Genomic DNA, 26,198 nt, shown 5'->3' with positions numbered 1-26,198 from the left:
CCCCCCCCTCCCCTCTGTCCCCTCCAGCTGGAGAGAATCTCACTGTCTTCTGGAACCTCTCAGTGTACTGGGACACCAACTCCAGCCTATAGGAGACAGGAAGGGTGGTGGTGGAGGGGGGGGGGGGGTAGGGAGTGAGAGGGATGACTGCAGATAGAGAGAGGGAGACAGAGGGAGAGAGAGAGAGAGAGAGAGAGAGAGAGAGAGAGAGATGATCTGAGGACATGGTCAGATAGATGAGAATGCTACATTCTTCAAAACTTGTACATTTTGTATTTTCAGTTTGATTATATTGATTATATTGATAGCAGCAGGTAAAAGATTTATGCAAAGATCCTTGAAAGGTAGTGGCGGGGCGCCCGTTGGTCTACTGGTCCAGTCACTATGGAGAGTGACTCTCCCCCCATTTACTGTCAGTCTACCTGTCCTATCAATAAAGGCATGCCCCAAAACTAATCTTAAAAAAAAAAAAGAAACATAGTGGCGATGACATTTTCGCTTTGCTTATGGCCCAGCGTTACAGGTCTGTGTGTGTGTGTGTGTGTGTGTGTGTGCGCGTGCGTGCGTGCATGCGTGCATGTGTGTAAAATGCAGACCAGCAGCTGCCCACAGGGCTCCAACATAGTATGACGTGTTTAGCACACGGCGTGACGAATGCAAAGGAATTTGCACCATTGACCAAGTGCATGTTTGACACTGCACATGACAGGGTTGCTAAGAGATGTATGCACATGTGCGCACATGCACATCTCGCCATAAAGTCACACACTGTGGATTGTGCAATACATACATGCGTCACTAAGATCTCATGTGTTGATGTGAGAAAGTTACAGAACCTGTTTCCACCATGCCGGGGTGACCCCCGGCTTTCATGGTCAGTGCCTCTGTTGAAGAACGGAGTGCCAACAGTGTCATGGCGACACTGGCCGTCACATTGACACTGTCACTGTAAGTACAGTATACCAGTGGTGGAAAGTCACCGTAAGTACATTTACTAAAGTACTGTACTTAAGTACAATTCTGAGGTATTTGTACTTTATTTGTATATAGGGCTGAAGTGGTTAATTAATGCATGTTTTGTGATAATAATCAAAATCTACAAAGTAGCTAGTAACTAATTTGAAAACTTGAAATGGGACATTCTGCCTAATGAGTACTTTTGCTTTTGGTTCTTTAAGTACATTTTGACACCAATACTTTTGCACTTTAACTCAAATACATTTAGAATCCCAGACTTTCACTTGTAACGGAGTATCTCTACATTGCAGCATTTATACTTTTACTTAGCCTGCTTCCAGACCATAGACCCCGCCCACTCTCAGAGTGGACTCTTTCTCTGGTCTGGAGCTGAGTACATGAATCGGGATTTGTTTTCGACCCGTCCAATGAGCGCGGGGGGTGGGGTGGGTCTAACGAATATCCAATCCGCGCAGCAGTTGAAACGATTCAAACGAAGTTCACACACACAGGCAGGCTGAGGAAGGCACGCGCGCGCTGATTTCACCAAGCTGTTAATGTTGATTACATGTTTCTGGTCGCAGTTCTGTGTGGAAGCAGTCACTGGCACAGAGAGCGACACACACACAATCACCCACACACTCCGCGACCATGCGTCGCGTCCACCGTGCGTCTCGATCACCGTGCGTTGCGATCACTCGCTCGCGGATGCGTGCGTGCACGCTCGCAAAAAAGTCCCTCCCCCGTAGATCGCTCAGAATAGGCACAGTTTCAGACTACTGCGTGAGCTGAGTCTGAGATCAGGCTAACTTTTACTTACAGGAAGTAAAACATGAGTAAAACGTGAGTACTTTCTCCACCTCTGCAGTATTCATGTACATGTGTTAGGGCATTAACAAAAAAGTCGACTCAGTCGACTTCATTACACAAGTCGACTCCCACCAGAGAAAGTCGAAAGTCGAAGTTGAAAAAAATTAAATAATACTTTCTGAGCATGTAGATCGGCTATTTTCACAATTTCTGCCTCTATATATTTGACAATTTGGACAATGTTTAATTTGTCATTTTAGAGGTATTAAAAAGTCCTTAAATTGGCACTTTAGAAATGTGAAGATACCCTCTATACATTTAAACTTTGTGTTGGTTTGTTTACAGTTGAGTGAGAAAACAATGGTTCACATTAAGTTAATCATCTGGGGACCCCCCAAAATAATTGGGGGATCGTGTGTGACGTGATGAAGTCATCAAACGATAAAGTCGACTTCAACTCAACTTTTTACTGAGTCGAGTCGACTTGCAAAAATCACAAGTCGTTAATGCCCTAATATAAGCTGTAGGGCTAACTGAGACACCCAGTAATGTAATAATAATACAACATTAAAATGTAATAAAATCCAATAATGAAATACTATTAATAAAACAAAAATATAAAATGATCCGTTGGGATTTATTCACATACAAGAGATACACACATAGCACGCATACACATGCAAGCACGTTCAATAACACACAGACACATCTGTTTTTTTAGTCCCTAGCTGTCATGCATTGTTGATGACTATCACATGGGACTGGAGTTTATGTTTTTGGCCATCAAAAGAATCTTGGCAGTGCCATATCCAGCAGGATTACGGCGGGTCCTCCTACCCACGGAACCCACCACACGCTTGTGGCATAAGAGCCAAAGGGGGAAAACAACAAAAGTGCCATAAAGTTTCTGTGTCAGGCTCAGCTCCATTTGATGGACGACCCATGAGTCTCAAAACATTTGTCAGAAGAACTACCCGATGCTGCCTGGTAGTAGCGTGCCTCTACGAACCTCTACAGGCCATAAATATAATGGCGCCATTTCTTAGATAGTTTGTGGAATCCACAAGCAAAGTACTGAGAGAATGCTTAGCATGCTATGATTTATTCACTTGAACCCTCTTGTTCACCCCTGTTTGGGTGAAAATGTTTGGCAGAAATAGCAGATCTTCAAACTCACAATGCGTCACAACGCAACACGACTAGATTGGCTATTTGAAGAGATTTGGTTGGTGTATAGCAGGAAAAAGTAGCGGATTGTATAGACTCTCAACTACAAGTGTGTAGGATTTAAGAGGTTACCGGCCAGAGTTGGAGAAGACAAACATATCTGCCGCCATGCACCAGCATCGACCAGTGTTTGGCTGGTGGGTGTGAGCTGGCTGTGTGTGTTGTCGTTGCAATCTGTTCTTTATAACATGCTCGTATCTCTGTCCATCCACCAGGGATTCTTCAGGAGAACCATCAGACTGAAGCTGGACTATGACAAGTGTGAGCTCAGCTGCAAAATCCAAAAGAAGAACCGCAACAAGTGCCAATACTGTCGCTTCCACAAGTGTCTGTCTGTCGGCATGTCTCACAACGGTAAACCTGTACTCCTCACACCCAAGTGCTTCAGTGCACTGGTTCTCAACGTGGGGATTCGGGGACCCCCAGTGGGGGGCTTTTTTGCCTTTATTGATAGTACACAGTGGAGAGAGATAGGGAGTGACGCGCAGCAATGGTCGTCGGGATCAGAATTCAAACCTGCGGCGCGCTGTCAGGTTTCAATAGAGCCTATATGTGGTATGTGCCTGGACCGTTAGACCAGCGGGAGCCCCAAGTTCTTTTTCATTTAAATAAAAAAGGTTTACAATCACTCAGACTTCAAAAGATATCAGATAAAAGTTGTGAAATGGAGCTCCAATAATTTAGGGCAGAGCCACCTTTGAATACATTTGAGCAAGTTTTACTTTTGAATAGTTAAAACAAGCACCTTGTAAAGCTTCTCCCCACTGCCCCTCTTTTATGTCCAATGTCTGAAGCATCCATCCCCTTCTGACTCTGAATAAATCGTTTAAGACGTTGAATTGTAGGATATAATAATGTGTCCAGCTGTCCACAAATAGAAGCATTTAGAGCTTTGTCTGAAATGCTCTAACCTAATCTATGGACTTGCATCAATGAGGACTGCAGAGCTCCTCTTGGCTTCAGTCCAGTGGTTCTCAAACCTTTTCATCTCGAGGAACCCCAGTTTGATATTCATTTGTCCATGGACCCTCATTAAATAAGATTTGTATCTCCACGAACCCAATCTAATCAAAGATCGTGTTAATTTAACTCTGAGAGTGTACAAATTGTCCAAACAGGACAATGTAAATGTCTTTGTGTGTGTCAATCTGTGCCTATTATCTATTGCCCTTTACACTCATTTCATTCATTGATTGTTTTAATCGCATCACATGTCTCTGATTATACGTCCTTTGGATGTCTTTATGTTGACACACATTATGTTCTTATTTTATTCTATTTTATTATTCAATATTTACGGTATACATCTTTCAATAAACCACAAACTGACAACAGCAACACAGAAAATCAAAATGCAGCAAGACATAAAGAGATAGGAGCAAATCTATTTCCAGCACCCCAGCCAATTCAACCCTTATGAAATAGACATGGGTGCAAAGACGAATAAATAAGAATAGATTTTGACCTAGGAGTTGCACCATTCACACGCATTCCATGCACAAATAAAGTCATAAATTCAAGGCACTGTATTGTAATTGTATGAGACTTAAACGGTTCCTCTAATTATTGCTGCAAAAACCTCACATAAAGTGTATAATTTTAAGGTCATGCAGTGCTCGGCCATAAAATATTTGAACAGTTATGTACACACAAACCATGTAGTTGTAGTTTGTACTGTATTACTATATTATGTATGTGTTCATGAATCATAGAATCCTAACCACAGCCACAGTGGTGTCACAAGGGGGGGGGGGGGGGGAGTGCGACTGAGGGCCCAAGGTGGAGGAGCCTTAACTATTTTATACTTTAGCTATTGAAAAATAGCAGACATACAAGCTCACAGCGCGGCACCAAGTGCCGTGCTGCGAGCTTGTAGATCTGCTATTTTTGAAAAGTTGTGAAAATGTGTGCAAATCTTTTAATATGTATTTTTTAAGTGAACATTTGTAATTAAAATTTTGCTTCTGGGGGGTCCCTGGAACTAAATATTTTGAAATGGGGTTTGAGCACCAACGACATAGAAACAGGTTTTTCAAAAAACCCTAGAAGGATTTTGAAATATTCAAAGACTTTTATTCAAAGACATTTCCAATAAGTGCCGCTCTGCGAGCTTGTAGATCTATTTTTCAAGAGTTAAAGCACAAAATAATGCGTTCCCAGTCTAAATGGGTTAAACCCCCTCCCCCTATGAAGAACATTCATGGGGGGCCCGCAGTTAATCCTTGTACCAAGGGCCCAGAAGTTGGTGCGACACCCAGCTGACAGCCATCTCGTGTGACACAGAAACCACACATCTGTCACAAGGTGCATGCATTGCTTTAGAAGAGTTACACCGCAGTAATTTAACTCTGAGAGTGAACACATGTAACCAAATGGACCTGTTTGGTTACATTTGTACACCCTCAGAGTTACACAATGCACATTTATGAATTAACTTGTTAATTAACTCATTGAGTGCCTATCCCGAATTAGTTCGGGATATATTATCGCATCCCAGAGTGCCTATCCCGAACTAGTTCGGGATATTAAAAAAAAAAAAAAAAGAATTGAAAATTTTTAAAAAAAATTTTTTTTTTTGGACCCCATCAAATCTAGTGAACATGATTTCAATCGCGATTTTGCATGTTCCACCCCCATACAACCCCATCTAACATACAGGGCAGCCATGTTTGTTTACATAACATGTAAAACATAATGGCGATTATCTCAAGAATGCCTGAACGGATTTCCAATCGGATTTTTTTGTTTGAAAGCTGTGAACAAACAGCACAAATCCACTCCAATGCAATCCAGGATTGCATTGGATTTTTTAGAGCTCATTCTTCTCTGTTTTTTTCCCATGCATGAGGTGTGCAAGGTTTAATCATGGCTAAGTTGACGAAAATAAGGCTTCTAAAATGCTTGGTAGCCAATAGCTAACTTCAAGCTAACTTCATCCTCTTCCTGTACATGCACAAAGGAAAGTGTTCAGGCAAGTCATGGCTGCAGGGCTTCTGCATATACCAGCATATCTCTATGGGATTTTCTATGGCCACTGGGCGCCCTCTAGTGGTGACTAGGGTGGCACTTAAGTTGTTTTGCTGTGTACACTTTTATTTACACTCTAAACAACATTGAAAACAAAGTTTTAAGAAAGGATTCGAATATATGCATTTAAGCACAAATATGAAAATACTGAATTAAAGCTGGTTAGATAAACAAAAAACAAAACAAAAAAAGATGTGTTGAGCTACAGTTCACAGAATAGCCACAGCCCTTTCACGACAATTTATACGTATTGTCTTGCCATTTACGGAGCGAGGCCAACACGTTTACAATTGACCAGGGTTTTTTTTTTTTTTGTCGTCTTTTTAATTAAAAAAAAATAGAACAATGTCTTGGAACAACCGCGTCGACCCGACTGACTTTTTGGGGGAGCGCACGCAGGCCCGTATAGCTCCACACATCTGGTGCTGTTATCTGTAATGACTGCCACAAGGTCAGTGGGTTCACCAAGATGGCCGACCGCTGTACAGGATAGCATGTTTCCCTCGGACCGGTTAAACCCGCTGACCTCGTGTATAGGAAGACATGTCACAGCACGTGTGTGTCTGTGTGTATTTGTGTGCACACGTGTGTGTGTGTGTGTGTGTGTGTGTGTGCGTGTGCGCGTGCGCGCGTGTGCGTGTGTGTGTGTGTGTATGTGTGTGCGCGCGTGTGTGTGTGTGTGTGTGTGTATGTGTGTATACTATACAGTATTACTAAGCTTGTGAGGGCCAAATGTCCCCAGAAGTATAGTACAGTGCTTCTCAAACTCTTTCATGTCAAGGACCCCCAAATGGACACATATTAGCCTGTGGACCCCCATAAGAGAAGGTTTTTGCAGCTCTAGTAGTGATTCCCAAACATTTTAATTTCAAGGACCCCCAGTTTGACATGCATTAGGCTACGGACCCTCGTTTAAAGGAGTAGTTCACCCCCAAAAGGAAGAATGTTCTATTGATTACTCACGCCATGGAGACTTGAGTTCAATAATATTTTTGGGTTTTTGTTGCATTCCTAAGACAATAATTTGATTTCGGATGGGGACCCAAATGCATTTGGGTCCACATCTGGAATTAATGGGGGCAAATTTACTATAAGTACATTTCTTGTCTTAGGAATGGGACAAATACAAAAACATTATTATTGACATCAAAATATACTAAATAAAATATAGAAAATAGGGCGAAAGTAATTCATGTATATTCTATAATATTATAACAAAAAAAATTAGTTGAGCAAAAGTATAATTTGTCTGCCACTTTGGCAGGTAAACAAACATCCTTCAGATGTCATCTTCTATTTTTAAAGTCCTCAGTACCTTGTAAAATCCCGCCGGTGAAGTTTAACAATCTATTAGTCGCTTTCCTGCCCTACTTTTGCTAGTAGGAGAATCTTGAGTTTCACCTTTTTCTGCAGGAACTTCTTTTAATGAATGAAACCTTATTTTAACCACGTTGTGTATGGTAGAGTACAAGCAAGGGATAATTTATGGCTAGCCGGTCATTAGTGAGGAATAAAACCTGACGCATAGTAGACAATCTTTTTGGACACAGAATCAAATATTTGATGGTCATGATTCACCAGGTGCCTGGATGGCTTGGTTACAGGCTTAAAATAATTTATAAAAATATTTTCAGAAATCTCTATGGGAAAAATGAATGGGCTTTCCATCTGTGGACCCACAAAATGGCCGCCACTGCTACTCCCTATTTGTTGTACTTGTACCACAATCTGGGAACCCATCGCCAAATGAAAAACAACACCCTCTCTGTTTTGTTAGCATCAGATAATCTGTCTTGAGAGATTAGCTGTACCCTGGAAATATATGTTTTTGCAATGTCTTTTTCGTTTGCTTTTTCTTTCTTTTTTGTTATTATGTGTTTTGAAACATGATTTATCTGTCTGCCGAACCCTCCAGCTATCCGCTTCGGTCGGATGCCACAGTCGGAGAGGCTGAAGCTGAAAGCGGAGAGCCAGACGGGGGTGCTGGAGTCAGCGGGGTCCCTGCAGGAGCAGCACAGAAGCCTGGTGAGACAGATCCAGGAGGCCTACCAGAAGAACTTCAACATGAACAAGGCCAAGGCTCGTCTCATCCTCAGCGGGAAGACCAGCACACCCGTATGTACACAGTGAAGACCTTTCCATTTAAATTTACAACAAGGGTTCATATTTTAGATTGTAATTAGAGAAAGGAAAAGATGAGTGTTAAGATGTTTTCATTTACTTTTTTTTTACAAATATTTTAAGCTTTTCACCTTTAATGACTTTTGGGGGCTGATTATTACAAAGAAATGTGTTTGATAAGTGATTAAATTGATTAGTTTGCTTGCAGCCCTTTGTCATTCACGACATGGAGACGTTCCAGCAGGCAGAGAGGACCCTGGCCGTACACGTGCTGCACGGGTGTGAGTGGCGCCCCGCCCAAAACCAGCAGACCGAGGGAGGGGGGGCCGGGGGGGACAGGGAGGCGGAGGCTCGGCTCTTCCACTGCTGCCAGAGCACGTCTGTGGAGACGGTCACGGAGCTGACGGAGTTCGCCAAGGCTGTGCCGGGATTCCAGAACCTAGATCTGAATGATCAGGTACCGAACTGGATGGATGGATGGATGGGTGGGTGGATGGATGGGTGTTTGGATGGATGGATAATAATAATAGTTACCTACTCCTCCCACGAGGGAAATTCAGTATTTGCAGCCCAACCCAGCTGCTTCGCAGCCCACAAGGAGCGTGTGAGCAATTAGGGGTTAAGAGTCTTGCTCAGGGACACACATCGACATTGCTATCCTGGCCGGGAATCGAACCAGGGACAACCAGGGGAACTGGCTCCCCAGGCAGGCTCCCTAACCATTCAGCTATGGCCGCCACCTAAATGGATGGATGGATGGATGGATGGATGGATGGATGGATGGATGGATGGATGGATGGATGGATGGATGGATGGATGGATGGATGGATGGATGGATGGATGGATGGATGGATGGATGGATGGATGGATGGATGGATGGATGGATGGATGGGTGGGTGGGTGGGTGGGTGGGTGGGTGGGTGGTTGGATGGATGGATGGACAGGCAGAATAATACATGGCACAGTCATGCTAGCCTGGAATCAGACGAATCTGCCAGTGCAAAACACAGAGACACCAAGTATAAACAGTAAAAGTATCAATACTGCAATGTAGAAAGACTAAGTAAAAGTCTGGAATAAAAAATGTACTTGAGTAAAAGTACAAAGGTTATTGGTATGATAAATGTACAGTACTTAAAGTACCAAAAGTAGAAAGTACTCATTATGCAGAATGTCCGATTTCACAGGTTTTCAAATGTATAAAGATTTTGAAAATAGCAGGTCTACAAGCTCACAATACTTTGCCTCGCGACGCAACGGGGGCTTTAGCCCCCCCTGGTGAAGGCTTAGCACCCCTAAGCCCCCCCCCACCCCACAAACCCAATTGTGATGAAAAAAATCAAACCTCGGTTCGAAGTGGAGTGGTGAATCTGAGCAGCTATACCATGTGTGTGCGTGCGTGCGTGCGTGCGTGCGTGCTGAGTGTGCCTGGCCTGCTAAACAGCACCCCTCCTTTAACATGTGTGTTGTGTGTGGCCACTAGAGGTATTGCCAGGCTACAGACATAGCCAGCCAGCCAGCCAGCCACATAGCCAGCCACCCACAGACATACCTGTCTATTGGGAGTGCTTTCACCACTCCAAATATTTAACTTGACTTCTATGTAAACCATACTATAAAATCATACTTTTTATGCTGGAAAGCATCTTCAGCCTCACAAAACCCCTATCCGATCACCTACAGTCCTCAGATTTGGAGCTGCCAATGATCTGATCTGTTCAGTTATCCATACCCCAAGCGAGTGAATCTTGTTTGTCAGATTGATTTTGATTTGGATCTCTTTTAGCCATCGGCTACTCTTCCAAGAGTCCAGTACACAATACATTACAGCATACATCATACAATAATTACCGGTATGCAAATATGAGTTACATCATAAAGATCAAATATATTTCTATTCACACACACACACACACACACACACACACACACACACACACACACACACACACACACACACACACACACACACACACACACACTACTAGACCTATCGCCCTAGTGGACTGTGCATGGCAGTTTTTTGCCAAAATGAATTAGCCCCTTCTCTAAAAAAAGCCAGCTCTCCCATAGCCCTCCCAGTCACAATTCTCTGGAGCCGCCGCTGTATAGATCGTCTATTTTCGAATGTCCGAAATGTATACAGAGCTAGTGGTTAATGTATGTTTTGTAATAATCAAAATCTAAGTAACTAGTAACTAAAGTTGTCAAATAATTGTAGTAGAGTAAAAGTATAATATTTGCCTCTGAAATGTAGTGGAGTAGAAGTAAAAATACTGAAATTTGGAAAAGAGAAATTAGACATTCACCCGGGACCCAAACTAGTGAAAACAGCAGATCTACAAGCTCACAACGAATTGATTAACTTAATGTGCAACATTGTTTTCTCACTCAACAGTAAACAAACCATCATAATGTTTAAGTGTATCCACAAGTTTCCGCGGGAGCCTACTGGAGACTATCGGGACCAAACTTCCGGGTTTAACAGCAGACATACAAGCTCACGTCGCGTCGCAGATGCAACCCGTTGTGAGCTTGTAAATCGGCGGCGGAAGCTCGGTGCAGACGTCTGCGCAATGCACTATGGGGCGTTGGAAACTCTTGGATAGAGACTCTATACACTCCCCAGGCCCCAGTTAAAATCTGATTATTTTGGGGGTTGCGGCCTGAAAATGTTGAGAACCACTGCTTTACACCACTGATTCATTAAACGGTAGGCCTTGACATGCCATGTGACCGTGCAGGTGACGCTGCTGAAGTACGGCGTGTACGAGGCCCTCTTCACCCTGCTGGCGTCCTGCATGAACAAGGACGGCCTGCTGGTGGCGTGCGGTGGAGGCTTCATCACCCGCGAGTTCCTCAAGAGCCTGCGGCGGCCGCTCAGTGACATGATGGAGCCCAAGTTCTGCTTCGCCGCGCGCTTCAACGCCCTGGAGCTGGACGACGGCGACCTGGCGCTGTTCGTCGCCGCCATCATCTGCTGCGGAGGTAGGTAGCGATGGGACGATATGAAAATGTCCCCATAACCATTATTGTGACCAAAGAAGTCGCGATTTACGATATTATCGCGATAATCGAAATATATCCCCAACATCCATTATCCTGGGGCGGAACATTTGCCCAAAAAAATAGCAGATCTACAAGCTCACAACGCGTCTTGTAGTCTTGTAGTCTTTAAAAGACTGTATCAATACGTATTTTATAAGGACGTTTTACCAATAGAGGGTTTAAATGGTACTGGATATGCAGCTCAGCAAATAAAAGGTGAATTGATCCCAGTGCATGATTGAGGACGATATCACAATAAATGTAATCTCCACGTTAGGATTATCGTGAGTGTTTTTTATCACGATAAACCATAATATCGCTTATCGTCCCATCCCTGGAGGTAAACCTGGACGTCAGGGGTGTCCGTGGCAAGACTTGGCCTTGCCCGTGGCAAATTCGAGATTACATTTTTACACACCATTATAATGTTCTTATTTTGATCATAATACCAAATTAATGAATGTGACAGGTTTTCTTCAGAATATGTATGACACTGATTACTATGACACTATGTATGGCACAGTAGATTGCACTAGGACACAGGTTTTCAAAGTGGGTGACAAGGCACCCTGGGGTGCCGTGACAGCAGTTGTCATCATCTTATAATAATTAATAAACAGTCTAACATTTATGATTAAAAAAAATGGTTAGATCATGCTGTTATGCTAAAGGCAATAGTAAAATATGCCATAAATATCAGGTGCTGGGAGTGAAAATGATGAATATAATGTAATATAGGGGTTCCTCAGATGAAAAGAAAACCTATAGGGGTGCCCTGAGCCCAAAAAGTTTGGGAACCCCTGCACTAGGACAGCGGTTCGCAAACGCTTTATTTTCAAGGACCTCCACTTTTTATTTTAAAAGTTTAACCAAAGAAAGTCACAACTTCTCATCAATTAAAACAATTCCAACATTTTTTCAAAAGCATTTCATGAAAGAAAAAAAAGAATACTTGAAAATAACAGATCCACAGCTTTTCTCACTAGTTTGGGCCCTGGGAAAACATTTAAATTCCCTTTTGGGTCTTGAGCTAAAACGTTTTGGGAACCACTGATCTATTGCACTCTTAATTCAGTCCATCTTCCCTCCCCTCCCCTCCTCCAGACCGCCCAGGCCTGGTGGACGCGCTGCCCGTGGAGCGTCTCCAGGAGAGCATCGTCCAGGCGCTGCGGCTCCACCTACTGGCCAACCACCCGGACGACGGCTTCCTGTTCCCCCGGCTGCTGCAGAAGCTGGCCGACCTGCGCCAGCTGGTCACCGAGCACGTTCAGCTGGTCCAGGACATCAAGAGGACCGAGGACACGTCGCTGCACCCACTCCTACAGGAGATCTACAGGGACATGTACTGATAGGTCGCCATGCAGTCGTGTATGCAGGGACACGTATGAGAGGTTAGAGTTACTGGACATACATATTCAGTGTGTATATATATATGGTTTATATACTGTGTCTATATATAATATATATGTATATATGTGTGCATAACATGCATAATATATTACACAAACACACACACACACACACACACACACACACACACACACACACACACACACACACACACACACACACTGTGTACATCTCCTTTCCAGAGCTCAAGGACATTTAAAGGGGCATGAAACCTTTCTTTTGTTCAGCTTAAAAAACTACTGGCAGATTAAAAGCTTGTATGCAACACAGCTGCGGCTAATAAACATTAATATTGGGTGTGTTAGATTGAGGTGTGCCCAGACTGAGCCATGGGTGTGCCACATTCACATTCACACACCTAAATCTACCTCACTCATAATTAATCGTACTGTATTGGCTGTGTTGCTTACTTCACGGTGTACAATAAGGTCAGGTTTTTTTTTTTCCTCTCTTGTCTCCCCCAATTTATAATTGTTATGCCAATTGTTTCCTCCCCTCACATATTTCTGTGTTGTCACCGCTGTTGTATTCTACTGACTCACCTACCAGCAAGGAGCCCCCACCGGGAGGACGCAGAGCCTTCGTCCGACTCCTCCCGCCAAACATTCCCTGCTGACAGGTGCTGCTCCAGCCCTCCCGCCCGGCTTGCCTCCCCCGAACGCGGGCAAATCGTGTTCGTATAGATGCTTGACAAAGCCGGATGCGGCCTTGGTGGATTTGAACCCACGACCTCCGCGGTGGTGGGCAGGGACTTTACCACTGTGCTGCCCGAGCACACTAGATTTCTATAGTTTTGTAACCCATTTTTTCACCCGGTGCCAATTGTCTAATTTAATCCTTGGTGCTACACTCCCTCTGCCATCCTGGGGAGCGCTACGGACTGACCTCATGCTTCCTTCTATGCATGAGGAGTCCAAGCCGCTTCTTTTCACCTGACAGGGGGGAGTTTCCCGGGCTGAACTTAGCGTGTGGAATGAACACTTTTTTCCAACTAGTTAGTTTCCCTTCCATCAGGCGCCCCGGCTATAATTTTTAACCGGAACTGAAAATCAAACTACACAATCAGTGTAGGGTTTAATTCCCCTTTAACTGTATACACAGGACCTGAACAAACTGTAAAAACATAGCAATAGCAGACTGTTGGAACAAACAACATTCTTTATAAAGAGATCATTTTATAAATAAATAATAGGTTAAATTGGTATCCTACTAAAGAGCTGGAAAGAAAGGGAGACCCCTGTTACTAAACCCTGGTCTATAGAAATGATTACTTTGGGAATATTATATAGGGGGGCAGACCTCTATTCAGAAACACCCCTACTTAGAAACATCCATTTTCAGATATATTTTAACAGAAAATATCACTTATACCCCCTTTAAGACCTGAAGCAGATTCTTAAAATATTAAATAAATAGCAGAGCAGCAATGCTCAGAGTTCCTTTTTCTTTTTTGTCAGAGCGCTCTATGCGCCTCAAGCAGAAAATATTTCACTTTTGGAGTGGACTGCTGCTCATCAATTTTGATCCTCCTTTTTTGGTTATTTCTTTTTTGTTTCCCATGTAGGGACACGTGCAATTGTTGCTGTCAGACAGGAACTAGGTCTGTCACGTCACGATTATGACATTTTACATGATGATTAATTGTCACTCAAATAATTGCGATTAACGATTTAATTGTGTTTTTGTTGTTGACAATTACATTTCTGTTTGGCTTGTAGGCTTTTAAGTTGCACATGGCAGATATGACACGTAACCTAAATATACAAAGACAAATATTTGACAACTTTATACTTAAAAAAGAACAGTGTGGTGGAAATAGCCGACAACGCGTTGTGAGCTTGAGAAACTGGGATAATGTTTTTCAACAATCTTTTTCACCAGAAGATTCCCTTTGATGTAGCACCTTCCCTACACTTTTTTTTTAACTTCCGAGCACCCAGACGAGACCCTTTCTTTTTTCTGTAGATGTTATTTAGTCACCAGCGCTTGTTAATACTTTTCATTGGTTACTTTCTTTTAAACCTACAGACACACCTGCACACTCACGTGTCACATTGCTATTACTGTCTTGGTGACTTTGCACGACACTACTGTACAACAAAGTACTGAATTAATCTACAAAAATAAAATAATAAAATAATGACATCATATGGATGGACATTCCCATACAAGATTTCCACCCAACTGTGACAATATGTATATAACTGTCTGTAAGATGACATACTGTAGAGAACTGTTGGGAATTATGTATGTATGTACTGTACTTTATTTGTGTCAAATGAATCACATCTTTATCTGTAGCAGTAGCACTGATTATAAGCAATAATGAATCATGCAACAACTAACTACCTGGCAGCTCAAGGTGACCTTTTGGCCTAAAGTGAGGTGGCCAGTTGAATTAATATTTTTTCAGTAAATTAATCTGGCAGTATACTGATGGTTACGGTCTTCATCTCAACCTCATTGAGTGTGATTACTACTAATCGCTAGTCATGTTGTCGTTGTCCATAGATTTAACACTGCACATGCTCAGGACCAGTGGTTCTTTTATTTTTATTTTAAGAACCCCCATAACTCCTGAGTGTATAAATTGTAACACTCTCAAAGTTACAGACCTGCATACTGTAGGTCCATTTGGAACCACCTGGGGGTTTGAGAACCACTGCTCTAAACCGTATTTAGCGTTGTTTATTAGATTCTTTTTTAACTCCACTTGTATGTAATGTAAATAATTGTGTCAGCCTATGTCAACATTAGAATCCGCCTTGAACTGAAGACTCACCTCTTCAGACTCCACCTAAACCCATAGCACTACTGTAACACTCCCCTTCCCTCAATGACCATACATGAAGCTAGATAGCATTTTTATTTTATTTGTATTTTTTAATAATTTTTATCCCACGGTTTTGCAACCCATTTTCTCACCCAGTGCCAACTACCTAACCTGTAGTCCTGGTTTCCGCTATCCACCTGCCACGCCAGGGGAATTGGGGAGCACCTGGCTGGCTAGGGGGAGGTAGTATAGAAACCAGGACTACTGCATGTTTTTGTGAGGGCATCTACCCTAGGAGACACGGGGAGAACATGCAAACTCCACACAGAAAGGCCCTTTCTGAGTTTTTTTTGGTCTACCTATGTTATTGTTTTTCTAGATTGATATTCCTATGCATAGTTCTATTGTTGTTGATGTACTGACATATTAACTTGCTTATTACATTGATGTATTACCTGCTAAATCGCTTTGGATTAAAAGCGTCTGCTAAATGCCTAAATTGTAAATTGTAGAATTACTTTACAAAGAATATTTCATTTTCACTCCAAATAACTATAAATGAATATAAATATATACAAATTAAAATAAATTTGTATTTTCATACAATTGTTTTTATTGTGTTACTGTGAGATATGGCATCCATTCCAGAACAGCAACATTACATAAATATTCAGAACTATCACATTTATCTCGAAGAGTGAAGACATTTGAAGAAAGCTGTTGCTATAAGAACACATGGCTTGAAACCCACAAGATCATCCTATGTGGATGCATCCTTCAGGTGAGCTGGTTTTCTTGGTTTTCTGTGTCCAAATGCATCTCTTTTACAAACTGCAATTCATTATAACTTGTTATTATTTAGATATGCTTAAAAAAATAAATGTTATTATTTATAGTTTATAATAGACACTGATACAAGTGGTAACATCTGAATTGTATTCATTTGCATTTGAATCCTATGACCTCATGCACTGCTGGGCCTTAACAGAGCCTTCGCTGCCATCTATGGTCATTTTGACAAAAGCACAGCACCTTAAAAGCAGACTGGAATCCAGACTGATTTACCGGTACTAGGTTCATCATTTGGGTTGAGTTGTTCTCCTCCATATATATTGGTGCCAAAAAACATCTGCAGCACCGCTGGAACCAAATGGACCCTTGTTTGGACTTTAGATGTCAAATATGATGATGCACTAAGGAGATATTTATAATAATCTGCCAAAGAGTATAGGCTATAGGCAAATACCTTCTTCACCTACTATTTATTATTCCACAAAAGGCCACTTGCCCTGTATCAGATTATTATTATTGTTTCAGATTGTTTTCCTCTGCAATGCATTTTGAACTCCCTCAAAGAATTTTGAATTTTTTAGAAAAGTTCGAAATTATCCCCAGCTAAATGATTGATAGTTGGAAACCAGTTGAAAAGTACAATATTTGCTTCTTAGACGTAGTGAAGTAGAAGTAAAAGTATTGACAATTGGAAATACTCCAGTAAAGTAAAAAAAAAGAAAGTACTTGAGTTTTGTGTTACTTACTGTAAATACAATTTATTTTTTATTTTGTTTTCCGACTGTCTTATTATTGATATTTTCTGCATAGTAGGCCTACTGTTGTGTCTGTCATTAATATTGTATGAGTTTGAGCTGTACAAAAACTCAAAAGCTTTCTTGTGGTGTTTATCCTTTTAGTTGACCTTGTATCAGTGAACTGTACTGTCCTGAACCTTTTCCTATGCACACTTAAAGCACACTTCCAATGCACTAATAAAGTATTCAATCAATCAATTAACAAAACCCCACTAAAAACCATAGACTGTAAAAAAATAAAAAAAACATGTAGTTACTGCTCTTTGGCTTGTATGGCAGTAGGTGGCGGCAGAGCTCCATAAAAACGGGAAGGCATAACCATAGAGTATATATAAAAGGGCATAACTATGCAAGGGAAGCAGGAAAAAGTCTCGATCCCATAGTCTGGAAGGTTGACCGCACTGTGATTGGCTGTTTGGTTGTGAACGTTGTCTTGGGATAGCCACTCACAAGCCACACTGTCTCGGAGTGTCTCCAGTCTGTCTCTCCGGGCCATGGGTTCGACACTATGACAACATGTCGCTAGGCTAACTCTGTGACCCTGTAAAGTTTGAAGATACACATTTTTTTACATAATGTATCAAAGTGAGCCTCCTCCACAGCAGACCTTCGTGTGTCAGTTGTGTCAGTTAGAGTTAAGCAGCCCTTTCACTTACTACGGACAGAAACCACCCAACACCAGAGCTATCGTGTAAGTTAACAGAGAAAGGACTGGAGTGCTAGATGTTGCTAATAATAATGCTAACATAACATGAATGTTTGTATCAGTGGTTGTTGTCAAGAACAGTGGTTCTCAAACGTCATGTTAAGGACCCCCAGATTGACACTTATTTATTAGCCCGCTGCCCGCCGACCCCCATTTGAACAGATGTGCCACAGGGACCCCTAGAAGAGAAGATTTGTAAATTTTGTACAGCTTTGGCAGTGATTCTCAAACATTTTAGCTGGGGACCCCCTGGAACTCCCTGAAGGACCCCTGGGAATCCCCAGACCCCACTTTGAGAACCAATGCCCTATAACTCTTGAGAGTGTGTTGTTACGGGTCCATTTGGTTCTATTTACACTCATTCATAATTACAGACCTGGCTGTAAGGGTTCATTTGGGACCCCCTCAAGGAACCATGGGGGTACCTGGATCCCACTTTGAGAACCACTGGCTTATATAGCACTGACTGATTTTAAGAAATAACTGTTGTTGATTGATTATTATCATGCTTTATGATAATAACAATGCTGTAACTAAGTTATCATCCGTTATTTCTTAAAGGAGTAGTTCACCCCCAAAATGACTTTTTTCTATTGATTACTCACGCCGTGGAGACTTGAGTTCAACAATATTTTTTGCATTTATATTAATATAGTAATGTACCCCCATTGATTCATTTGGGTCCCCATCTGGAATCAATGGGGGTACATTTATTGTAATCAAATTATTGTCTTAGGAATGCGACAAAAAACAAATATATATATTATTGAACTCAAGTGGCGTGAGTAATCAATAGGGAAAAAAAGTAATTTGGGACGTGAACTACTCCTTTAATTACAGTCAGTGTTGTTTTTGAAGAAGAAAAGAATGAAGAAGAAAAGAAAAAACATCTTAATCAAGGCTATAACAGTGTTAAATGGTTTACAGTCCTGCACTTAACACAGGGAGCAAAACACACACATAAAACAAAAATTACTCAAAATTCTTATTGTTATCTAGAACACAAGATTAATGTGTTTTTTGTTTCATCAATGTTGTAGCAGCAACAACAACAACAATAACAAAGACGTAATGAAGAAATAAGAATAGCAGCAGTAGTATTTATGGTATAATAGAAATTGCAAGTAGCCTATGGACATGCACATTAGCTGTACCATTTGAGGTGTTGGAAGGTGCTGTGTGTGCATGTCCCTACCTCTAAATACTATGTGCAGAGCGTATATAAATACCGATGTATTTGCTTATTCTATTTATGTGTTCGTGCATTTAGTAATCATGTTTGTGTGTGCACTGCACATATACAGCCTCTTACCAGAGCACAGGCCTTGTGGCTGCATCTTTTACAGACCAAGCTGTGTGTGTGTGTGCGTGCGTGCGTGCGTGCGTGTGTGCGTGCGTGCGTGCGTGCGCGAGTGTATGTTAGGTGTTCATGTATTGTCTAACCCTGTTATATTTGATTTCCTGTTGTTGTAATGTAATTTGAGGACCCAACTAAAGTGTGTGTGTGTGTGTGTGTGTGTGTGTGTGTGTGTGTGTGTGTGTGTGTGTGTGTGTGTGTGTGTGTGTGTTAGGTGTTCATGAATTGTCTAACCCTGTTTGATTTGATTGCCTGTAGTTAATATAATTTGTGGACTCAAATAAAACACTCACTGTGTGTGTGTGTGTGTGTGTGTGTGTGTGTGTGCGTGTGCGTGTGCGTGTGCGTGTGCGTGTGTGTGTGTGTGTGTGTGTTTGTGTGCGTGTGCGTGCGTGTCTCTCTCCACCAGGCTGCTGGAAGAGTGTTTTGTAACCAAGGATCCTTTCAGTCCAGACAAGGAGAAGTTTCTGGTTCTGGGCTCGAGCTGCAGTTTATGCAACATCCCTGTTTGTGTTGGAGCGGTGAGGTGGATTTGTTTTTTACACCGTCACTTAAAACAGGCTTTCATGGCTTGCATGGCATGCCACGGACTGTATTTAGCAGAAAAGTGCCAGTGCTTCTCAAAGTGGGGTCCAGGGACCCCCAGGGGTCCTTGAGGGGGTTCCAGGGGGTCCCCAAATAACTATGTTAATATAGCATCAAAATCAGTTTAACCACTTAAGCGATACATTGGTTATTAAATCTTGCCTAGTGTGACGTCAGCGGTGCTGTGAGCTCGCAATTTCCCAGTGAATTCCTATGGGAAATCAATTTTGTCTTAACATTTTTGGCACTTAAAACTAGTCCACATTTTTTGAGATACAAATTTTCAGCAAGCCCACGCAGTTTCTAGTTCTCTAGAAAGTGCATTTCTATGGTTTCATTAAACGTCCCACGTATCTTGGCCGATGAGCCAAGTGTGGGACATACAGTACATATACACACTTAAATGCAAACAGACAAAGCCAAATGTAGGAGCGGCCCAGAAAGAAACTCTGGGGAAATAAATTTGAATATTTTGAGTATTTATTGTGAACATGCATAAATAACTGGAGGGGTCTGTTATTGTTGAGGTTCTCGTATTCGATATCTCGTCTCCGATTCCTATTGGATTCAACACAGAAGATTTTGAGCGTGTGAGTGAGGCGTTTTACGGCAGAATCTCAACAACGAAGTAAGCCTGGGGTATAATGTTGTTGCCATGTCTATAATGTCTGCATGAAGGGGCGATATGAGCCGAAAAGATGGATTTTAAAACGATGTAAATAAGCGGATTTGCATAAGCCCCGCTGCTCCCGTTTTGTGGGCTGTGGTCGGTCGCCCAAAATGGACAATAATGCATTTTTTGATTTTAGACAAAAATAACAACAAAACAAGTTAAAAAAGCCATTTAGACCGGAATTCACTTAACATTTTAACAGATACATATTCATTTGGGGGCCCTTGAAAAAAGTTTGATAAGCACTGAAGTAAGAATGAAACGCCCATTGTGATGGCTAGTTGTAGTTGTGCACACATAGAATCCAGGATGGTAGGAAGCGAATAAGCGATGTTGTCATTCTACTCCTGGGGCTGATGACATCATTCTAGATTAGATAAGAGTGTGTGTGTGTGTGTGTGTGTGTGTGTGTGTGTGTGTGTGTGTGTGTGTGTGTGTGTGTGTGTGTGTGTGTGTGTGTGTGTGTGTGTGTGTGTGTCTGTGTGTGTGTGAGAGAGAGAGAGAGAGATTGAGGGTGTGTGACTGAGTGCGTGACTGCTTGCATGTGTCTATTCTAAGGTGCTGACTTAACATCTTGTTCCAAGAAATTGAGACATTATAGAGGAGTACGACTGATCATTTCAACTTTTTTTAATTTTGTATTCTTACCTTGAATAAGTTGCACGCAATCTCTTCTTCTAATACATTTTTGCTCAAGTTTAGGTTTTATACAAATACATACAATATACTTACATTTTCCACTTTTTATGCCCATACTCGGGAATTGAACCCAGGTCCCAGTAGTTGTAAAAGGGACCCAATTTAAAAGGCTAAAAGCTTTCTTGTGATTTATATCCTTTTAGTTGACCTTGTACCTGTGAACTGTACTGTTCTGTACTTTTCCTATGCAAACCTCTACTAAAATCTTCAATCAATCAATCAAACAAACAAACATATGTCAGCTAAAAGCTAAAAGTTCATTTAAGGTCGGTCAACTTGAACCTCTGCCTTAACTGTTCTGCTGCCCTTGACAGTCCTCACCGTCATTGAAAGGGTTAACACCATGGCGCCGTTGACGGTGAGGACTGTCAATCTTACTGTATATACAGTAAAGTTATTATTACTTACTATACGTCGATCCGCACCCGCCCGCATCGGTAATGTCCGCGATTTGTTTACCACGCACGTCGGGCGTGCACGCGAAGTGAACGTCCTCCATAGTAAATCCATTGAGAGGCCCATAAAGAGACTTCATTTACTCCAAAAGAGACATTTTGAGCCAGGTCTAATGTAAACAATACACACGGCTGGGCGCAACCATGTTTCTCTTCTGGGCTCACACTGTCATGTGACTAGATGACGTAATCGTTGCCGTCAAGTGATAATCCAAAAAAACAAAAACAACCCCCTTCCGGCCCTTCAAAATAATAGCGGCGGCCGACGGAGGAAACGGCGCGGCACCAAGGCACCTAGCAACCTTCAGATTAAAAGGCAGTAATTGTGTTAAGAGTACCACGAATGTGTTCATTAGCATGTGTGCAGGGAGGAAGCCCCAAGCTTTGCTTGTGGCAGATTTTGCATAGTACTTTTAACACAATTAGTGCCTCTTAATCTGAAGGTTGCTTGGTGCCTCGGTGCCACGCGGTTTCCTCCATAGGCCGCCGCTATTATTTTGAAGGGCTGGAAGGGGGTTGTTTTTGTTTTTTTGGATTATCACTTGACGGCAACGATTACGTCATCTAGTCACATGACAGTGTGGGACAAGAAGACGAAGATGGCTGCGCCCTGCCTTGTGCCTTGTTTACATTTAGATCTGCTGCAAAATGTCTCAAAATGGCTATTTTGTTTAAATGAAGTTTCTTTATGGGCCTCTCCATTGACTTAACATTGAGGAGCTTCACTTCGCGTGCACGCCCAACGTGCGTTGTAAACAAATCGCCGACATTACCGATGCGAGCGGGACCGGAGCGACATTAAGTAAGTAATAATATCTTTACTGTATATACAGTAAGATTCACAGTCCTCACCGTCAACGGCGCCATGGTATTAACCCTTTCAATGACGGTGAGGACTGTCAACGGCGGCAGAACAGTTAATTAACGCGTCAATACGTACATTTTATTCCCCTACTCGGGAATCGAACCCAGGTCTCCTGCGTGGGAGACCAATCTTGTATACCACTCTGCCCAGAGGGGAGCCCTGCATGACATGGGGAGACATTGGGCTTATAGGCTTGAGGCGGTGCTACTTTGTCAACCAGGAGGTATCACACGCAACACCAGGGTCTCAATGGAATAGTAGGGAGACAGTCTCAAACTGTCGGGCAGAAACCTTGTATCTCCAAGTTTCAATTTTGAACGTTTTCTTTGTAAAGCTTCATCACACTAGACTGTTGTACAAAACTAGTGAAAATAGCAGATCTACAAGCACACAACGTCTCGTGAAGCGACGCATCGCAAACTTGTAGATCTGCTCTTTTCAGTAGTTAGGGTCCCAGGCTCTCTTTTGGGTCTCAAGCTAAAACATTTGGGAACCACTGATCTAGAACCCATGAGCTCTGGGGCGCGCGCTGGCCTACTGGTCCAGGCGCATACCACTTAGGCATTGCCACATAAGCATGGATGCCTGGCTGCGTTGCCGGTTCGATTCCCGATCCGGATGACCTTTGCCGTGTGTCACTCCCCATCTCTCCCCCCATTTCCAGTCAGTCTGAGTCTACTGTCCTATCAATAAAGGCATAAAAGTCCCAAAACAAATCTTAAAAAAAAGAACCCATGAGCTCTGACGCTTTGCTTTTTTTTGTCTCCTCTCAGGACTGCAGTCTTTTCTACACTAAGAGGTTCTGCGTGCCGTGCGTCAACAAGCACCTAGAGCAGTTTCCTCAGCAGATTCAGACTGAGTTGGCAAAGAGGAAGCACAGCTCCAAGACTGCCGTCTCATGACCCCAACGGTGGTGGTGACCGGTCAGACCTTAAATGACCCGACCTTAAAGGAACTTTTAGCTTTTAGCTGACACTGTCACCCAGACTGTCTTACAATGAGTCAGCAGGTAGCAGGGGGGGTTCAGTGTTCTTGCTCAAGGACACGGTGACTGACGCTATCGCCAGGAATTAGACCTTTGCACAGGACATGGTTATGTGTTTCCTGTCTTGAATACAGTATTCATAAAACAGTGCTTCCATTTTAATTGCTTTGGTGTCACTTATCCGCATCCTGGAGTCCTAGACTAGTGCCCTGTTCTGGGCACATCGTAACAGGCAAACGTTTGGCAAACGCGGCAGATCTACAAGCGCACGATGTGTTGCCAAGTGGCACATTGTGAGCATGTATATTTGCCACTTTCGTGTGCAACAGTGGTTAAAATCAAGGCTCTGTTTTATGAATACTCTATCTCTATACTGGAGACATATTACATAAACATGACCTGTAAGGTCTGTTTCCTGCAACCGCCAACGTGTTTAGAATCTGAAACCATCATCCTGCATGAGCAACCGTGCTGTTGGTGACATTGCACTGTTTTGGTTAAATGCTGGCCAAAATTCCGGATAGGGCTGTCACAATTATTACATAATCGTCTAATCGCGATTATTTGACACAATCACGATTATTTTTCATAATCGTCATAATCGTTTCCATGTTGAAAAATGTTCATATATATTTTTTTAATGTAAAAAATAGTGGAAATAGCATATCTACAAGCTCACAAGTGAGCTTGTAGATCGTCTATTTCCACTATCAAAGTTATTTTTTAAGTAGTAAGTTGTCAAATATGTCAGTAATTTCTTTGTATATTTAGGTTATGTGTCATATCTACCATGTACAACTTCAAAGCCTAAAAGCCAAACAGAAATGTAATTATCAACGACAAAAACACAATTAAATCGTTAATCGCCAATTATTTGAGTGACAATTAAGCGTCATGTAAAATGTCATATCGTGACAGCCCTAATTCCGGATGGTGAAAAATTTTCATTGTGTCGTTTTTAGTCCCCTGAGAAGAAAAATGGCAATGGCTGATAGTAACTCCATAACAATGTTAATAAGTTGCTCAATGGCTTAATAATACTTATCAAAAACAAGTCATCTGCGAAATGCAAGAAATGAGTTGTCTCTGTGTCTTTCGGTGTTAATTTTGCTGACTAAAACTAGGACTAAATATATTGTCAATTTCGTCAACAATTAAAAACTAGACTAAATTGTTAGGGAGGAACTAGTGGGAGATCCAGTATAACTAATACAAATCATGTTATGTTTGGTTGCACTCTCCGTGACGCGTTGTGAGCTTGTAGATTGGCTATTTTCAGCATGCAACCAAGTGTAAAATCAGGCATTACGACACCATCAAGGCCCGCCAAAATACATTTTTGTTGACAAAATGAGCTGTAGATTTAGTCGGCTAAAATCTATTATATTTAGTAGACTATAACTAGACTTAAACTAAAATATTTCAGATTACTAATATATGACTAAAACTGAATGAAAATGTATTCAAAAAACGAAATCAAAAATTGCTGTCAAAATGAACACAGGAATGTGGTATCGTATTCCAATACTTAGTGTTGCCACCTCTTCTGCAATATACTGCAGTAGGCAGTAGAAAACTAAAAAACACTATTAGCCGTCTTTCTCTTTACTCAATCTCAGTGAAAAAAAAAAGAAAAAACAACAGGAGGAAGTTTGTGTACTTATTCTCTCTGTTTTCAAACTAGTTATAGTAGCAACTCAGTTTGACACATTAACTTATGCATATGTGGAGTTACAAGTTACTCAAATATGTGTTGGAAACAATGCATCCTTTTAAACAATGTATTTTCAAGTAATTTATGGTTGACACGGTCTTGCAGATTGCACACTGACTCCCAAGGACGGCAAGTCACGTGCATAAGAATTCTACCCTTCCAACTATGTTATTACTTTTACTCGGACTGTGACCTTTCTACATTGTTTTGTTATTGTTCCATTTATCCAGCGCATGACCTCGCTGTGTTTATCACGAGATACCGCTCTCGTCTCGGGGGTTAATTGGAACAGTATGGCTTTTTAAAGGCAGGCTTAGTGGTTTTGAATGGCCAGTGCAACAGCGGGTGCACACTAGCTAGAGCACTGGTTCCCAAGCACTGGGTCGGGATCCATTTGTGGGTCACAAGTGAATATCTCTTTATTTTTTGTATGCTAAATTTTGTCATTCATTATTATTTTTAAGAGAGAGCGAGAGAGAAAAATACTTTTCTGTTGTGTTTTTAAATCCTTTGATATTGGTTGTGTAGCTTGTTAATTCTACATGTTGATATATCGCTGGAGAGCTGATTTGTAGAGTTGATACTTTCCCTATTTTTAAAACTAAAGAAAAAGGGTTATTATACAATTTTATTGTCACAATATCAATTCCGAGGTTTTTGAACTAAAACTGTGATATTTGAACAGTCATATTGCCTATTTGCCTCACCCCATGAACTGTAAACGATGTCTTCTCAATGTCATGAGATTATGGGTTGGAGAATTCATGCAGCTTTAGTGTAGCTAAAGTGTAGTTAACATCAACAATAAAAGATAAACCCACACAGCACACACTGGCCAACCTGCATGGTACAGGAGGGAGCACAAATGTATTTAAAGTAGCAACGTGGTTACTTGAGGACGTTCACTGTATCTTTATCAAATGCTTTTTTTAATCTAGTTGTGCTAACCCTTTTTTACAGTCTTTAATGTACAATATGAAATTACCTGAATGTAAGCACAAACTAAATGCATTTCTTATGTCATCAAATCACTGCTTTTAAGTCTGCTTTTAAGTGCCCCACTACTGTGTGTGTGTGTGTGTGTGTGTGTGTGTGTGTGTGTGTGTGTGTGTGTGTGTGTGTGTGTGTGTGTGTGTGTGTGTGGTGTGTGTGTGTGTGTGTGTGTGTGTGTGTGTGTGTGTGTGTGTGTGTGTGTGT

The 26,198-nt window shown here is 41.8% G+C and overlaps 2 protein-coding genes across 3 annotated transcripts in view; both read left to right on the top strand.

Moving 5' to 3' along the window:
• LOC308308399 (peroxisome proliferator-activated receptor alpha-like) overlaps positions 1-15,910 on the top strand; it is a 30,567-nt gene extending 14,657 nt beyond the window's left edge. The window contains exons 4-9 of one of the 2 annotated variants that reach the window (XM_080753813.1): positions 3,210-3,348; positions 7,937-8,136; positions 8,351-8,599; positions 10,887-11,130; positions 12,295-12,581; positions 13,150-15,910. In XM_080753813.1, coding sequence (XP_080609939.1) covers positions 3,210-3,348; positions 7,937-8,136; positions 8,351-8,599; positions 10,887-11,130; positions 12,295-12,539 — 1,077 coding nt within the window. In that variant the 3' untranslated portion in view covers positions 12,540-12,581; positions 13,150-15,910. Of the gene's footprint in view, positions 1-3,209; positions 3,349-7,936; positions 8,137-8,350; positions 8,600-10,886; positions 11,131-12,294 lie in introns of both variants that reach the window. The other variant, XM_080753812.1, reaches the window with a different exon arrangement.
• A 1,564-nt stretch (positions 15,911-17,474) lies between these two features.
• On the top strand, positions 17,475-25,897 carry cdpf1 (cysteine rich DPF motif domain containing 1). The gene is made up of 3 exons (XM_080754509.1): positions 17,475-17,653; positions 19,435-19,546; positions 23,076-25,897. The coding sequence occupies exons 1-3, from the start codon at positions 17,538-17,540 to the stop codon at positions 23,202-23,204; spliced, it is 357 nt and encodes a 118-aa protein (XP_080610635.1). The 5' UTR covers positions 17,475-17,537; the 3' UTR covers positions 23,205-25,897.
• Positions 25,898-26,198: the final 301 nt, after the last annotated feature.

This window comes from Nannobrachium achirus, assembly GCF_963921795.1.
Source record: "Nannobrachium achirus genome assembly, chromosome: 23".
Classification (NCBI taxonomy): domain Eukaryota; kingdom Metazoa; phylum Chordata; class Actinopteri; order Myctophiformes; family Myctophidae; genus Nannobrachium; species Nannobrachium achirus.
Note: the sequence above shows the minus strand (reverse complement) of the source record. Positions and strands in the feature narration are given on the sequence as shown.